The 17,855-nt window shown below is 38.2% G+C and overlaps 1 protein-coding gene across 5 annotated transcripts in view; it reads right to left on the reverse strand.

Annotated features, from left to right (window-relative positions):
- Positions 1-9,888: 9,888 nt before the first annotated feature.
- Positions 9,889-17,855, reverse strand: part of TBCK (TBC1 domain containing kinase) — a 99,603-nt gene continuing 91,636 nt past the window's right edge. For all 5 annotated transcript variants that reach the window (XM_030492836.1, XM_032920068.1, XM_030492835.1 and 2 more), the window contains one exon: positions 9,889-10,570. In XM_030492836.1, coding sequence (XP_030348696.1) covers positions 10,460-10,570 — 111 coding nt within the window. In that variant the 3' untranslated portion in view covers positions 9,889-10,459. The remainder of the gene's footprint in view (positions 10,571-17,855) is intronic.

Genomic DNA, 17,855 nt, shown 5'->3' on the forward strand with positions numbered 1-17,855 from the left:
GGCTGTTTACATCCCTTCAACACACCTTTGGTAGGTGGCCTTCCTCTGTTTTGTTTTTGATTGTTTCTACCCCCTCCTCTTTCCCTCAAATACCATCATTATTATTATTCTAATTGCTATTGCTTAGCCTGATTAAAGACCTCTCTGACTATAGGAGGTATTTTTAATTTTGGTTTAATAAAACAAAACAATGCAGCAGAGAACCGTAGAGAACCCTCAGGTCTTTCAGCAGATTCAGGCAAAGCTTGATGTTTTGATCATCCCTGCTAATTGTTTCTAGCCAGATCAGAATAAAGCATTTAAGGTATTTAAGCCTACGCCTAACTTAAAGCTAGGAGTCATGACATTAGCTTCAACCTGACAGTGCCTCTGATCATCTGCATAATATCTTGCTGAATCAGTAAAACAGTGCAGGAAAGTAAACTGCATGCATGCTAGTATTTGAACTCCCTAAGATCTCTTAACAAAAAGCACTCCCCTGAAAATGAAATCTGAAACAGGGTCAGCAGAGACTTTAAGAGGATTTTGTAGTCAGCCTAAGATTTCACGAGGAAAATAAATGCAAGAGACAACTATTTTTTTTTAAATCAACTAAATGAAATCAGTAAGGACAAATCTCAGCAATGAATGCCCCATTTAAGCTTGTTCTATTGCAGAGGCAGAATGGGTGGTCTGCAAAACAGATTAACAATAAACACTAGAAGGATGGCTCTGTCAGCATTTCCCACTGAAACCATTTATGTAAATCCTGACCCTTATGAGGACAAATTTTCCAAGCTGAAGTCCAAATTTTTAAGTGTGTAGCAGTGAGTGTGGAGGCTAGATTTTCAGGAACTTGGGGCCCATTTAGACATTTAACGAAGGATTCAGATTTTTGCAAGTCCTTTGTGAAGTAACTGAAGACTTCTGAAAATTTGCTATGTGTTACAAGAAGCAGTTTCTGTTGCATGGAATAACCTCTACTTAACCTGGTTCATACCTAGTAGCACAGATATGTTTCCACACAAAACAGTGAGAGTCCAGTGCTGTAATAATCTATCAAGATCATCATGAACAGGTGAGGCTCTACAACAGGAAAACGCAACATTTCAGCAAGTGAACAGGTGTGCAGTGGAGATTACCCTAATCCTTAATGTAGTGGAACAATGGAGAAAAACAAAAAAAGGCAGCCAGGTTGTCTTTGCAACAATGGGAGGTGACAGTTCATGCCACTGTCTCAGGATATGATAACCCAACAGCAGCCCCAGTCCATGAGGGACATTGGTGCTCCTGTAACGAACAATGAGCAAGAGGCAGTAGTTTGAAGCACAGTCCTAGGTGTCAGTTTATTCTACCTTGTCAGGAAAGAGTAATTAGAGAATGCCTCCTGTTGCCTTCAACTGGCTCTTGCCACCCCCGCTGATTCTCATCCATCATCAGGAAGACTTCGCTCAGTGATTCATTATGAGAGGGCTGCCTTTTCAAGGGAGGCACTGAGGAATTTTCCACTTCTCCCTCCCCCTGTGCACAGCAGCAATCTCATTTCATTACAAGCCCAGGATCCTAACATCTGCGGCTTTGGGCATCTGCGAATAAGGGACAAGCAGTTTCCAGGAACAGGAGACACAATGTGTGCATTAAGAAAATCTTCTGAGAAAGAAACCTCATCACAGGTTTATGATAGGGAAGGTGAGCAAAAGGTAAGGGACTGTGAAAAGCTGAATGAAATCCTGGATGGAGGATGGAAGGGCCTATAAAGTACACAGCAAAAGCACGATCAGACAGGATGAAGGACAGCAAAGAAGCTTGGGCAAATACTGGTTTACCCACAGGACTTTAAGAAGAAAAGAAGGGTAAACATATATTTGCACATATAGTACCAAGAGGCACAGAGCATTTCAAAAACAGTGAGGATATTTGGAACAACTGAGCTCAGATAGATTGCAACAGCACTGGCTTCTAACTGCGCATTTTCCTGTTTTCTCCTTCAAAAGTAATTGTAAAATTTCTCTCTGCATGAAGTGGCAAGAGGACTTACTTATTTCAGTAAAGCACCCGGATTCATGTTTATGTGCATGCACTACATGTCTACCCAAATACTGCAAAGGAGGAACTGTCATTATTCCAGCTCCTTTGAGCTGTTCTAGCTAGGTTCAGAGGACCTTACAAAAAGAGCTAGCACTTTTTAACAGCACTGTCAGTTTAAAAAAAGCTGTTTGCTAACTATACTGCTATAGATGTATTTATTATACATGTATGTATATAGCATAGAGTTACATACTAAACTAAAGTCTGCATATTCATTCTTCCAGGTACATATTGTAAATGGGGCATCTTTCCAGACTTGGAGTAGGAGTGTCCCAGTTGATAAGCTGCCATTAGGCAGCACTGAAAACTGGTTCTACACTTAGGACATGCAATACTCCAGAGAGCCACTAAGTTCCTCTCTTGAGGACATCATCCTACATCTGATGTTACCTATCGTGGAAGCTGGAGAAACAACGTTGCTTGAAAAAACAGCTTTACTTGAAATGACAATTTAAAATCAGAGATACCAGCTCATTCAAGTTTTGAAGGGTTTGAGAAAAACTGTATTTAGAGTAGGAACAGAACCAAGGCAAATCAAATTAATTGATATAATGGCAAGAAAGTCAACCCTTTTGTGGAAGCTGCATGTTGTGTGCTCACTAAAAGTATGTTTCTGAAACTCCAGGTTTGAACAATACTTTTCAAGTAATTATAATTATACAGCAGAACACAGACTGTGCTACTCCTGTGCTCACTGCTGGAACTGCACGCTAAGCTCCCAAACAAGATAAAGTTCTTTCTGTGGATGCAATTGAAAAAAAAAAAAAACAGCTCTGACTTGTTTTTAGTCAACTTGCTATGAGAATGCCAAGTGAGAAATGTTTAAAGCTAAAACCCTGTCTTTCAAAGCTGTTAGAACAAGTCAGGAATAGTCAGAGGATGAATGTGTTCAATTTGTGTAAGAACACTGACAGTCTGAAACAATGGAAAACTAAGTAATGGCAGGATATCACATGCTAATTTATCTAAAATTACGACTGCTAGCAAAGGCTAAGTATCATATGGTTGTGTCCATGACATTTAGTTCTAAATTCTGGTCTAAATTTATCTGTTAACACAAATTATTTGTTCCTTATTGAATCCTTTTAATAGAGATCTGAAGTGAATAAGAAGTGGATGGTATAGGAAGAAAGAGATCCATCCAAAAAGCTTGACACTTCCTAGGTTGTGGTATTTTAGTGTAGCATATAAACATGTCAATAAGATTAGACCCCCCTGCTATACCTATGTGCAGGCCTCTGCCTATATTTCCCTATTGAGAAGCTGTGAGAAATCTGTTAGCAAATAGAATTTGGTGGTTTACTACTGCTGAGGCAGAATTTTTATGAGTAACAACCCATAGCAGGACACAAAAGCATTATGCAAACTGATCTGCTTCTCCTCTTCTACACATAACTTCTGTGCACACAACATAAACTCACTTGAATTGCTAAAAGAAAAAAAGAACTGAAAATTAAAAATAAAAGTACTTTCTTATTATACTCTGACCTCTGCTTTATAAGGCAGGCTATGATTTCATTGCTGGCATTCTAGGGTTACGAAGCCTGGTATTCCATTAATTTTACAGAAGGTGCCAATCTTGAAAAATCTAAGTATTGTAGTCATTGAAAACACACTATAATTTATTATGGCCTAACTGCGCCAAAGTGTTTATTACACACTGTTAACATGATTGCTGGATGTAGCTAACCAAAATTTATAACAAGCTTTTTAATACAAGGGCTTCTTCATCAGTAGTACTATATACTTGATGGATGCTGTGAATTGTATGTGGGAATGCTGAAATTCATTCATTAATAGCACTTACAAGTGAATGGATTGTTTACAAAATTAGTGATGGAGAACTCATGTTATCTATGTTTGGCTTCCCAAGAAAACAATTTGTTCCTAGGAGACAAGCATTTAGTCTTCAGTGTCTGCATTGTCCTCAAACTCACACATTTTAAGTGGTCGCAGTACTCACTGTATTTCTTTTTTTTAGACTGAGTAAAATTAGGAAGTGTAATTAGCCTCGGAACCGAGCCAACCGGATTATGCAAGACATACCAAAAGCCTGTAGCAAGGCAGGCAATAATAGCCTGATAACTCAAGCTACTGCCATAATCACTGGATCTCTTAAACCCCCACAATTATTTCATGTACCTGTTCTGCACTCACAGGACTTTTACTCCTTTGGCCAGCTCAGCTGGCAAGAGCTGATACCATCAGATGCCATGACTCTCTAGAATGGTGCAATGCCACATAACCCTAGAGAGACAAAGAAAAGACAAATTTAAGACTGCTTCAGTTAAGAAATATTAATTTAAACAGCAGTCTACAACTTTTCTCTGGATTGTTCCCATTGAATACAATGATTAACACATTGGTATCTGAGTTGCTCTACTGTATCTGGTTTTTCACACAGATTACTGTGTTTGGAAACTTGGTGTCTGTGCATTATAGAATATAGCTCCTAAAGCACATAAGGACCTATCACCAGGGAAGTAAAATATATGAATTACAAGAGTGCATGCACTGGGGTCTCTCTACCTTTCCAAGCAAGACCACTACCTGAGGTTAATCTGAACGTGGATTTACATTATGGTTAAACACTTTTTGGGGAAAAAAAACTTTACAAGAAGTACTTACAAACTGATTCCATGGTAATAAAACTCTACTGATTCTATTTTTTTTGATTAGTTTCTTTAAACTCTGCATAACATTGGTTTACTAAATGCTAATAGAAGATAACAGCCATACTGCAATATTGAATTATGTTTGATCACGTGCTTATGGTAGTACAAGATGAATTTGTCCACCTAAATTAATGGAATACAGACTCTGTTGTCATAGAACACAAACTGTTGTCCAGTAGGTATGTTGGTGTTACTATTTAAAAGGCACCACCAGTAGCAAACTTTGACCCTCATGGCTACTTGAAAGGCAAATGAAACACTATTTCTAAATCAGAAAGTGGTTTCTGGCATCAGCTCTCTACTGAGGCTGGAAATCTAAACAATGACAATACTAGCATTATAGCTTGGGATTCAAGGAAAACGGAAAATCTGTAGTTTTGCTAGTCTAATATACAAATCTGATGTTAGCTCAGTCAGCACAGATCAAGTTTCACTACTTGCCCTGGAAAGAAACACTCTTTTGGGAGGAATAACTCTTTCAGTCAATCTTCACAAGTTGGGCTAAGGAGAAAGAATTAAAAATAGCAAGATAATACTGATGGCAGTAGTTAAGTTTCTAACATGAAAGTGGGAGAGGCCAGTCTGACTCATCAGCAAAGAAAAGATAACTGGAAATGGGAGATTAAAAGGGCACACTCATTCCCACACAATTCCCAGACCTCCTAGTAACTCAATCTGAATGCTGTGAAATCTAAATAAAGATATAGCTAGTTTTTATATTAACTGAAGAAACTTGGTAAGCTACCAAAACTGCAAATGTAAATTAAATGTCCGGAAGGGATATTCTGGACAGCATTCACACTCTGCAAATAGGAGTAGCAAGCATGTCTCAGGTCACAAAACTAACAGGCTCTCATAGTACCTCCCTGAATAGTAACATGAGTGATAGAGCTGCTGAAGAGCTCATATTACCTGAGTTTTGGTTTGGGTTTTTTTTTTTGTTGAGTTTTGTGTGGTGCAGCTCTGAAGTACAGCTAAGAGATACTCCAGTATCTTGGGGTATCTTCCTTAGCTGGCTAGAACAGAAAGGGAAGACTAGATAGTGATATCCAAAAGGTCACAGAAATACCATTGCATCACTGTATTATGCTCGCACAGATTATGTCTACACAAAGGCATAGAGGGATAGCAAAAAGGAAGCGTAGTGGTTTTGTCAGTTAGCCTAATAATAGATTAAAGCCTGGAAAAAGAAACAAGGAAAGGATGGTACTGAAACCCTTTAGCCACCCTGACAAATTATTTAGCCCTTCACTTCTAGAGATTATTCAGGAGATTGGAAAAATAAATCACCTAAGTGAAAGAATACATCTCTGTCTTTGCAGAGCTGCTACGATTACTGTTTCTACTTCAGAAATACCAGAAAGAATGACTACCAAATACCTTAGACTACCAGTGGGGAGAATATAAATCAAAAGTGAAAACTCATGTTAAATTAAAGAAAAAAAAAAAAAAAAAGCAAAACCCAAACAACAAACCAGAAGTACCTGAAGTGAACCAGATTAATGGAAGCTAAAGTGAATAAACATAACTTCCTCCCTTCTGCTACATAAGGCAAGTTGTTCCCATCCTGAATTGGGAAGATACCATGGTCGTAGACGTCCTAGACTTAGAGAAACCAGGATGACAAAGGGAAACAAGATAGGTTCAGGAAAGGAGGTTCCTAGGATAAGAACAAATAGCCTTAGTCTTTGCTCAAAAAAGCAGACCAAATAGGACAAATATCCACCTGTAACGTCCCCACCTCCCAAAACCAAAACAAACCAAGCCAAAAAACCCCAACAACCCAACAACCATAAAACTTAGATGTAAAGTGTAATAAAAATCTCAAAGGACTATGTCTTGTCTAAAGGTGGACAGTCCAATGATCAGCAGGTCTGAGACTGCCAAAAAAGGGATTTGCTCTTTTTGCTCCTTTGCTCTGTTCTCCTTAGATGCCCACCTGGCATTCCTGTGGGGAATTTGGCTGTCCTGGCAGGAAGCTATCAGCCCAGGTGGCGGGAACAGATTCAGGATGTTTTTAAAATGGTAGGAAAAAACAGAGTAGGAGAGGCTGCCCTTTCCAGGCCAAACACTGGGAAATAGGATATTTTTCTGCTAGTAGTAGAAGACATCATAGAACACTAATATTTTTTTTTTCTTCCTACTAGATCTTATGGCATCCAGTCGCAGTCTAAAACAGATAATGACAATGGTACAGCTGGAATAAACATGGTGCTAGAAATGTACATGTTCAGAAAACCTGGCCTCCAGAAATCTTTCAAGAGCTCTACAAAACCTGACAACTGCTTGCTCCACCAGAGCAGTGCCAAAAATGGTGGGGTTACAGAGCAAATACATTTTGATGCTCTTAAACTTGGTAATACCTCGAAAACTAGACACAATTCTTTAATGATAAATCACCACAAAATGCAAGAGTTTTCCTTGTCTGTGGAAAAGGAAATCAGAAGCTAATTTTGTGACCAAGTGCTTGTCCTGCATAACTGAATTAAAGTAAGTAGGCATAGTATGCCTATTTATAGGCACAGTTTCAAAAATGCTGACTAAAGTAGTAAGTGCAGGTACATCAGAACCTGGCAGCCATAACTAGCTGTTAGCTACAGAACTTGCCAGGCAGTTCTATTCTCCCAGCATCTCTTAATCAACAGATCAGGAAAATCCCAAGTTGAATACTGTTTCTCAACCATTGTGGTTAATAGTGAGAAAGAGAGCTCTTCCATAAAGCTGCCTAATCCTTCTTTATGAGTATGTTTATAAACTGTTGGCCTCTTCTGGTAACAAATTTCATGTTTTAAGGTTGTACTTTCCACAAAAGATGGGATGTTCTATTTTGGTTGCCTCTTTTTCCAACTGAAGAGTTTCAGTCAACATAACTAACATTCTGACTCTGTTCTGTGTTCATTCTAACCCTGTGTATCGCATCTATGCCGTGTTCAAAATGTACCATAGGGGTTAATTCTCTGATGGCATAACTTGTTTTGTTAATTTCCATCCTCACAATCACTAATATCCTATATGGCTTTCTGGCTGCTTCATTTGAAATGATATCTGTCAAAAAATGCACTGTTGAATATGATTTAAACTGTTGTTCTCCAGGGCCTCATGTGTACTCTTTCATAGTGAATCTCTCTGACACTGAGTATCACAAGGTCTCTCCCATTCTGCATGCAGCCAGGCACAATTTGGATCAGCGGATGATTTTGCAGTATCAGGAAATTTGTTAGTAACCTCACTGTTCCTCTCTGTCTCCAGATAAATTTAAAGTTAGGGCCTCGCCAGAAACTCCTGTAGAATCCTCTGCTAACAAAGGAACGTGATGATCTGCCCCTAAGTTTCATTTCTGATCCCTTAACTCAGTCACTCTGCCAGGCATCTTGGATTTTTAAAGTCAAAAACTTCTTGAAAGCTTCAGTAAATTATGCTGACCTTAGACTAAAGAAAGCTCATATATGTATCAGCATGTTGTACTTGCACAGAGTTGTTTTAGACAAATCACTGCTAAAATAGAAAGCTAAAAGGTGTTTTCCTTCCCCCATACATTTTTTTACTCATCATACTTTTTCAATAAAATTCTCAAACCACAGCTGTGGCAAGACTAAACCTCCCTGAAGACAGCACATAATGCTAATGCCTAGCTTCTGAAGATTCAGGATAAAAACTGATCATCACACAGGCGAGAACAATGACTTCCTCTTTCAGCATCTTCTAAAAGGTCCCATCTTCCATGGTTCCAGTTAAAAAACCCCCAACCCAATCTCTCCTCCCCAAAAAAACGAAACCCAAACCCAAACCCACAGAACAAGTGATCATTTTGCCAATTATTTATAGAAACTATTCACAGCCTTCACTCCTACCTTCTCTCTCCTCTCATAACTGTCTGGTTTGGAAATCACTTATGACAGAAGAAAAATGAAATCACGTTAGCTGCTGCAGTGTTCCATTTGCCAAACTAAAAACTATTCATGCTATAAAATCCTCAGCTAAGGTGTAAGATAACCATACCTTCCAGAGCAAATCCTCATTACCCTAACAGTGCGGTTGTATCATATCAACTGCTGTGTCCTAGATAATGCTCTAATAAAGAGTATGGTGTCAAGTTCACAAACTAACAGACAACTGTAACCATTTAAACAGATCTTTGGTGCAATTTTGTTCATTTTATGAAACACATTTTAATCCATACATTTAAGTGATCATTAAGTGTCATGTCACACCAGTGTTTTCTAAACTTTAAAAATGTAGAAAGAGAAATCTGAAGTTTCTTGTCTTTCTTGTCTGTCAAATTCCCATTTAATTTCAGAGCCATACTGTCAGTCTCATATTATCACAACTGGGTTTGCTGGATTAAGGGTACTATTTTCAAGTAGCATTCTTGAAGACAGATTATTTTCTTTTCCTAGCCTTTTTTCTCCCACATTATTTTTAGAATTACGGACCTGACATGCTAGCAAAGCTAACCTGTGATTCTGAGGGGGAGAAATTAGGGTGGGTTTGTTTGTACATCTCCAGAAAGATGGTACTTGTCTGAATCAAATTTATATTTAACTTTTCAGCAACAGAGAGATGCCAATTCCTGTTTCTGCCTGTGCTTTCAATACTTTTCGTTTTGTATTGCAAAGTAATTTCCACATCTCTAGTGCACAGTCACCTTATGCCCTTTGTGGAAGCCTGCTTTCACTCATCCACAGCACTTGCATCCAGTTTAGTGTAGAAACAGGTTTATTGTCTTGATCTGTCAATTTAAAAGTTCATGTTTCAGGAGCAGGATTTTAAAAAAAAAAAAAAAAAAAAAAAAGGAAAATTGACACCACTAGCTGAAAGAGCAGAGAACCAAACAAAACTTTGCACCTCCACTTCATACAAGAGTGATTACTGTTGAATGTTTTCATATGAAAAGTAAAATTGCATTGTTTCTTTTTAAGGCATGAGACTCTAAAATGGGAAAGCACTGATATTTCTGGAGTATCTGATCTATAGTCGTAAGTCATAGTATTGTCAAAAGCCTACCTTTCTGGCAAATACAACTGTTTCAGACATTGTTGCATTTGCTGTGTTTGCGGAAATAGAATGTTAAATTCTCTGCAGAGGAGGCAGGCCTTCTCCACTTCTGCAGGATATGATATAGTTTGGATTGACTCAGCAGCAGCTCTTACAGTGACTTCCAACCCGGGACACATCTTTATTTCCAATCCAGATGAAAAAATGCTTTCTCAAAAAGAAAGTAGGTCACAAGATACAGCAATTACTCTTTAAAATATTCAAGAACACACTTTTCTCACAGGATACACACAGGCTACAGTTTCAGCTTGTAACTTTCAATATTCACAGTAAAATACTTTTGAAAAATAATCTATTTAAATGCAGCTTAGAGCCATCAAATGATAGTTTACTTTGTTCTGCATAAATATTTATAAGATACCAAATGTCAGCTGAGTTACTCTTTTTGTGTCCAGACTTGCTCAACTACTTGTGCACTACACCAATGCTGAAAAAGGTTTCTTGGAAAGCTTGAAGCTTCACAGTCTTCATCTGTTCCAACTGAAGCTCTATATCAAAGAATAAACACAAAGCTCCTGTGCTCTAGATCTGCAGGATAAGACACTGATCACCATGATAGCTTGTATAGTGAAGATGCCATAATGCCCTTTGGGTTTGGGATATCCATCTTGTATGGTAAGACTTCCATACTCAGACAGATTGTCCTGAACATTTACAGTCACTTAAATTTGCGGAGAAGGAACAGTGAGGAGACCAGTTGGCTTGATCTTGTTGATTCCTCCATCTAGGATGCACACCCTTGGGTACTTGTTTTTCACTAGATGAGCTGCAAACTGAAACAGACACATCATTAGCATGCCATACATTACAGTCCTTAAATCGAAATAACTTTGTATTCAGTGTGGCGAGTTATGCAAAAGAAAAAAATAATTGGGCCCTAGAAGTTCCTTCTTTGCACCAACTAGTCCAACACAGGAACCCAGGCCTGTGTTGAAACAGCTGGAATTAATTTGGTGGTCATGAAAGCATCGCTGATAACCCTGAAATTTATTTATCTCTGCTTAGGCAGCATTTTACCTCATTCTAACAGGATTTTCTAATCTTCAAGTAATCGCTGGAACTCCTCTCACAGCACGAAATAGCAGGTATTTTTCTCTGCATGAGTCTAATTCTCAGCTGTTTTCTGTAGAATCCCAAACACAAGCATCACAGTTTGATGGTATAGTATTTGCTTACCTGTCAAACTTGTCTAACGTGACTTGATTTCACAGATGTCAAATATGAATTTGGGGTCTAGCAGCTGCACTTCCCCTGCCCCCAGTCTGCCCATAGGTAGGTTACATAGTGCAAGCATATCTCCCTCCTCCCTCCCCAGTTCCTGAAAGCCTTTCTCCTCTATTAATCTATTACATAAACCAAACACAGCAGTTGCCAGTTTCCATGTAGCTGCTTCATGACAAGTTGCTACGCTGATGAAGGAACAATATTTTGTATATCAAAACAACAATAATGATAAAAAATATAAAAAAATACATATCAAAATATCAAAATAAAAAAAAAAAGGAACAATATTTTGTGTATCATGTCAAACTTGCCATTTAAATACTGACTGCAATATATTAAACAGCAAGCCACCAAAATGGATTAATCAGAGAAACTATAATACTTTTACTTTATTTCCAATAGCTGTGAGAAAAACTGCCCTGCCATGTCAGTCTTTGAGATGGTTGAAAAATTAGTACCATTTATAAAATCACTGAGTGCTTCCAAATGGGCTATGTAAAACACTTGTAATTCCCTTTTTGACTCTTTAAAATAATTTGAAATACTATTCCAGAACCCTGTGCAAATATGATGTGCAATAACTAACTTTGCACAAGCAACGAACTTCGCACAAACAACTAAATTACCAACTCAAGAACAGCAGTAAACACCCCATCCAAACTTTGTGCATGGGATTTCTTTTTACATTTACATTCCTTCTAATTACCTGTGATAGTATAACAGATACTAAGGCAGAACAAGATGTACTACATGATTACTTGATCAAGTACAAGTCCTGAAAAAAATCTCTTTACCAGGTAATAGTTCATAGGAGCAAAGTTTTAAACTCCTTCCATAGCCAGAACTTTTGCTTCACACTGAAGGTATTTTGTATACGCAAGGAATTTATTTCTGTTCACTATGTGTCAGACATAGCTACTGCATTCCTTTCTCTGTGTTTCAGGATGGATTTAACCAAGGAGTGAGGAACTAGTACATGATCTGTAACCACAGAAGACTTGTTGAGACAGAATAAGAGGTCATAGTGATCAGTCAAGACATTTCGACTGTTGTTTGCTTCAGTTACTTGCCTAAGGAAGACCAAAAAGAAGTTCAATCATCTCTTCCCCCATTAGTTTGGGTCAAGTCAGTACAGGATTCAAAGGATCAAATGAAAAAATCCCCATAATCAAACAATCAAACCAACTAATAGTAAAGTTAGACCATATGTGGATGCCATGAGAGCATATGGTGGATTTTCATGAGAAAAGTAAATGCCAGGCTTTTAGAGAGGCTCTCTGGTGCAGAGGTGGCGTAATATGCATAGAGATCACTAGGAGAGTCCAACTACCTCTTGCTATAAATCACAGTCCATGAAGTTATGATGTATAGTAAAACAGAGACAAAGATATTTGTGTTCGTCCAAAGTAGTGCTCAGCTGTGCATACCATGAGGTACAAAAATAGTCTCTATTCCTAGTGAAATACTCCTACCAGACATCTCTACTTCATATGTACTCATCTGTCACCTCACAGTGCTCTCCACCTGTGACTAATGGATGGCGCTCTGTCTCAGACACTAATGCTACCCATAACTGGCAGAAGTAAAAAACGGCCACAAGCGTTCAGACTGACAGGAAGCAGCATGTTATTTGGCAAGTACAGTGTCCCATGTGTCAGCAGAGAGATTCCATTCTCTCTGCTGACACATGTGTACTGGTAACTTTACACTTCAGATAATAAACGGTAAACTCTGCTCCAAGTTTTTGGATGCCCTAGCCATAATAAAACTACTGTTCCATGTAATCTGCAAAGAAAATATGCAAACAAATGCTTTGCATTTAGGAGTCGAGCATTAAGGCCTGTGTTCCACTGTATTTTAGAACTGCTTTAGTAACCAGGGTATGGCTGGAAATAAATTTTCTTCACTGCATATGACAAGAGGTTCCTTTATTAATCTTATGGTGAGGAATCTCTCACTTCTCACAGGGCCTCTGCGAAGCAAGCAACTGGAGTCTGTGGCTGTTAGCAAACGACAGGCAGAAGGCGCAAGAGCACAATGAGATGATATACCATGAGATGAACTGCCTTTTTTTTTCTTGTAAGTTGTCACAGAACAGTCTGCAGTTGTTTACCTATCTTCAGTGAGAAAGGCTGCAAATACAGCTCAAAATACTGCATCTCAACATCCAGCGAGGGAAAATACAGTAAGCAGAGTACTACAACTGGTACCTCACTACTGTGGGAATTATTTGCAAATCAGGAGTCCAGAGGCACGTATATTGCCATAAGCTGAGAGCTGCCATCATATTCCAAATATCAACCTCCAAGAGCTTTGTACATACACCTGTCTCCACAAATGCAAAGTGTCAAGGTTTAACTCATAGGGTAATAGGATTTGATCCAATTAAAGACATTCCTAGTTTTACCTTCTGCCTTCTCACATTGTGTCACTGAAAGTAGAAACAATACCTTTTAGTGAAGAGTAGATTTAGAAGTAGTCCCTAACTAGTATTGCAGTCTTCCTTTGACTTTTTATATAGTTCTGTTCCTCAGTACATATTTGTGCCTTCCTCTCCCAGACAGAGGAGTTCGTCTGTCACAGACATGAACAGGAACTTGTTCACCATGTTTCTGAAATGTTCCAGCACCACCTGGTAACTTTGCCTGCCAAAATATACTGTATGAAGCTATATTTTCAAAACACATGAAAGTGTTATTTCTGGCATGTGCACTTATGGAGGGACATGAGAGAAAGGACTATTTGAAATAGCTACACAGTTTTCTATCACAATGTGACCTTCATTAATGTTCAAATGTCAGTATCTTAAATCCAAGAAATTAATTAAAAAAAAAAATTTCCTAAAAAGTTGAAAAAAAATCAGTGATCCACAAAAAAGCTTAAGGTGCTCTTTTGAATTAATGCCACAGACTTTTTACAGCAGAAACTGACTCCTTGGACTTCACACATGGGCTCTATTTCCTTTCCAAATGCTATCATAATGTGCCAACTAGAAGTTTAATAACAGGTACCTGAACACATAATTTGTAGTCCACTAAACAACCTAATTTACAAAGGTGCTCTTAAGACAGAAGATAACATGGTGAGGAGATAAGCAAATGGGTTACATCATCTTTAGTAACCTGTAAACCACCTACATTTTAAAGAGAGATTTTCTGAAACCTATAAAAATAGTGCACAATTAAATTTCCACTATCGAGGTTGATTTTAACTAGAAACGGACCGTATGTCATTTACATAGTGATTATACTTTCTCAAATTTATCAAATGTTTGTGTTGACATTGCTTCTGAGATACATCTGTTTCCCCATACCGCCAATGGATCACAGTCCTCTGTTTTCATCTAGACAACACCACTAGTTGGAGGAAACGAGTTATGCTTATCTGAGGTAGAGGATTAGAGGGATGCTACAAGACCAAGCCTTTTTCGCTTTCTGCCTCATGTGGCCTTTCCTCAAAACACACTTCCCAAGAAAGTTCAGTTACTTACTGTGTTTTTACTGGCTGCATCTAGTCTTTCAATTGAACTTCCTCCTTCTACTTTCACAGCAAATATAACATATGAAAGGACGAATATGTGAGCAATTTGTTTAATGACTACTATATGATGGCCTTGGTGAAACGTACGGAAACACTGTTCCTCTATTAAGTAATGCATCAATTATTCGAGATAGAACAGCTTTCCTGGTGAGCATAACTGAGCCAGAAATTTGTAATTTACATTTGAAAGCATTCAGCTAAGACTCTTTTGGGCAGATACAAGAAGTCAGGCTTTCAAAGACAAGATCACAGCAAATTCATATCAAAATTTGGGCAAATATTAAACATTTTACCCTGTTTTGGTGCTGCCCTCAATACAAACAGCATAACAGGGCTGCTTCTTTTACTACCATCAAGAGCCTTAAGAATCTGCACGTCAGAACATTTATCGAAATGTTTCTACTACCCTGTTCCAAGCAGTGAAATCACAGCTTTTAAGTGTGCTGAATGTATTACACCAGACATGTCACATTTTTAGACTGTCTACAGCCTAATAATCCAACAGCTTGAGTGGCATCATTCCCAGCATCCTTCAGGCTAGTCATCAGGGTTGCTATGTACACATTATTCACCTTCAGACATTCTTGTGACAGGTTGTAATTAAAGGGCAAGTTGGGAGGGAAGGAAGAGTATCATACTGTACTGGAATACCAAAAAAGACTGCTGTGACAAATGTTACCAGGGTATAAATGTTAGTATCATACTCTGAAAGAGTCAGAAGAAAAAGAGATACTTTAGAAGCTGGAGAAGAAATATCAATCCAATTTTGTAGTACTTATCCATTGCCACAAGATTTTTAGTAGGTTTTAATTTATAAACACATGCTACACAAACCTCTTAAGGACTGCAGACTGTTTTGCTGCATGATTTCATTCAAGGCTTCACTCCGAAAGCATACCATAGTCAAGGTGAGCAGTCCACAGCTTTTTAAACAGCACTTTCCATACGCCACAATGCAGACCCAGCACACAAGATGCTTTTACTGAGCTACTTCTTTTACTTCTTATATTAAAGGGTCCAAGAGAAATGAAATGGCACTTGAACACCGTATCAACGAAACAGTGCCTAGTTAATGGTTACAGTAGTAGCATAAACTGAATGAAAATACAAAACACAAAAAGCACAGTTTTGTGCAAACACATACTAAAAAAAAGAAAGGGAAAAAAAAAAAGAAAAAAAAGAAAAGCTCTGAACTTACTGCTCTAATAAGATCAAGGAAAAATTCTTTACATGCAGACCTGGCCAAAAAGGAGCACTTTCCATTCCATCAGTACAAAAACACAGCAGTAACTTAAAGGTAACTTACATGCAAAGATTTGAAAACAAGCTTACTCAAACAAATATTTCAGGATAAATTTTACTGAGAATTAAAGTGAGAATAAACACATTTCTCCAAGTAATAAACTTGAAACACCTGCATTTCTAATTTTCCCCTTCAAAAATTTATAAATAAACCCTAACACCAGGCTGAGAGCGAGCACTTGAAAATGAAAACTCAATTGCAGAGATTTAGTTGTTGTAATGCAGCTAATTTATACTGACCAAAATATGTGCAGTGCACTCAATACAGTTGTATGGGTTGTAAAATTCAAATGCAGAAAGCAAACCTATTCTATTTTTGATTCAACAGAAAATAAAAAAGCTGCTAGTGAACAGAAATATGTAATTTTAGAGAGATACACAGCAGTTGGCTTGAATATAAAAATGAAAGCATAAGTCTTTCTGAAAGATTCTACCCCCCTCCAATCTAAAGACTGCTCTAGATATTGAAAATTGTTCCGAAGAATACTTGACAGTGTAAAACCTCTGTGATTTTCAGTACTTTTTACTAACACTACCCAAACTGCCAGTTTTGTCCTGTTTCTTCTTAAACTCTAGGATAAAAGTCTCTGGACCTTCCACAGAATGGACACATTCCCTCCTGAAGCAGTTAGCCAGTCCTCTTCAAAAGCTGATTCAGATACAGTTTAGGGAACATTCTCAGAGCTGAAAAACAGCCCCAGAAATTGATAATACTATGTTATAATGCAGTGGCCCTGAGTAATATGGATACAACCTAACCCATGCGAGCTCATACAAGGATAAGGGTGCTCTTTCAGATATGCAGCCCATGATGACAGTATAACTCAAGACTGACATGCCTGAATGAAACTCTGGATGCTGACAGCACCATTCCAGGATTTGGGTTCACCACCTCCCTCCCATCTTTCCTGTCCTTACAGATCTTCCAGATGATTGAGAAGAGCTGAGATCCTGCTTGCCAGCATCTATCAGAAGTCAGACATACTTCGTTAGGTAAGGTGGAAGGCTCTGCAATCCTTCATCTTGCTAACATCCAAACCTCTGTGTAATAAGGCACCCAGATGTGCCAAACAATGTCTACATCAAATAAGCAACTAAAATTTCCAGTAACTGTAGCCACTGGTCTCAGTAAAAATTAAGACAGAGAACCTATTTGGAGGTTTAGAAGTAGCCTGCTTTCCTTGGCACCTACTTCAGAAGAGGAAAAGGAACACTCAGATTCTGCTCCTGAGCCTCCATCTTTCATTTTCCCCCTTTCTTCTTCATACCTAGCTGGATGGGGGAATATTTAGGTCACCTCTACTATACCTTAGGCATTCAGAGGAAACTAACCCAAGCGAGACTGACAGGGGCAGCAGAACACTGCTCCTGGCTGGCAACCCAAGTATCTTTCTCAGGCTGTGTGAAGAGCAATGTACAGGTAACAGCAGCCTGGCTACTTTCTGTTGATGAAGGAAAACATGCATACATTATGCATGCTACAATAATACAGACTTTACAGAATAAAATAATGAAGACTTAACCATGTTTTGAGTAGAGTTACAACCAGCAGGATTGTTGCTGATTAACTAAGTCTTTCAGTCTCTTCAAAATACAAGTCTATTCTCTTCCTCTTTAAAGGCAACAAAGAGGCACCTGATGATTCCAGTAGTCTCGAGACTGAATGCAGAAGGGAGGGTGATGCCTTAACAAACAAACATGAAAAAACTATTCTGGGAATCATAAGGAGCCCCCTCCATCTCTGCAAAGAGAAAGTACCTTCAGTTTTCATTCACCTTGTTCAATCACTTTTCTGCAAGAAAATTTACAAGGAAATTTACAAGGAATATTTAAAAGGAAATGTAGAATCCAAAAGATGTATAGTGAAAACATCTAAAGAAATTTATAATCTAATTTCTATTTACTTTCACTCCAGATATTTCATTGGACCCTTCTAACTAAATGTATCTGTCTTTAGAAGCATGAATGCACCTGCCCTTTAGTATTCTATGC

This window comes from Strigops habroptila, chromosome 7, assembly GCF_004027225.2.
Source record: "Strigops habroptila isolate Jane chromosome 7, bStrHab1.2.pri, whole genome shotgun sequence".
NCBI lineage: Eukaryota > Metazoa > Chordata > Aves > Psittaciformes > Psittacidae > Strigops > Strigops habroptila.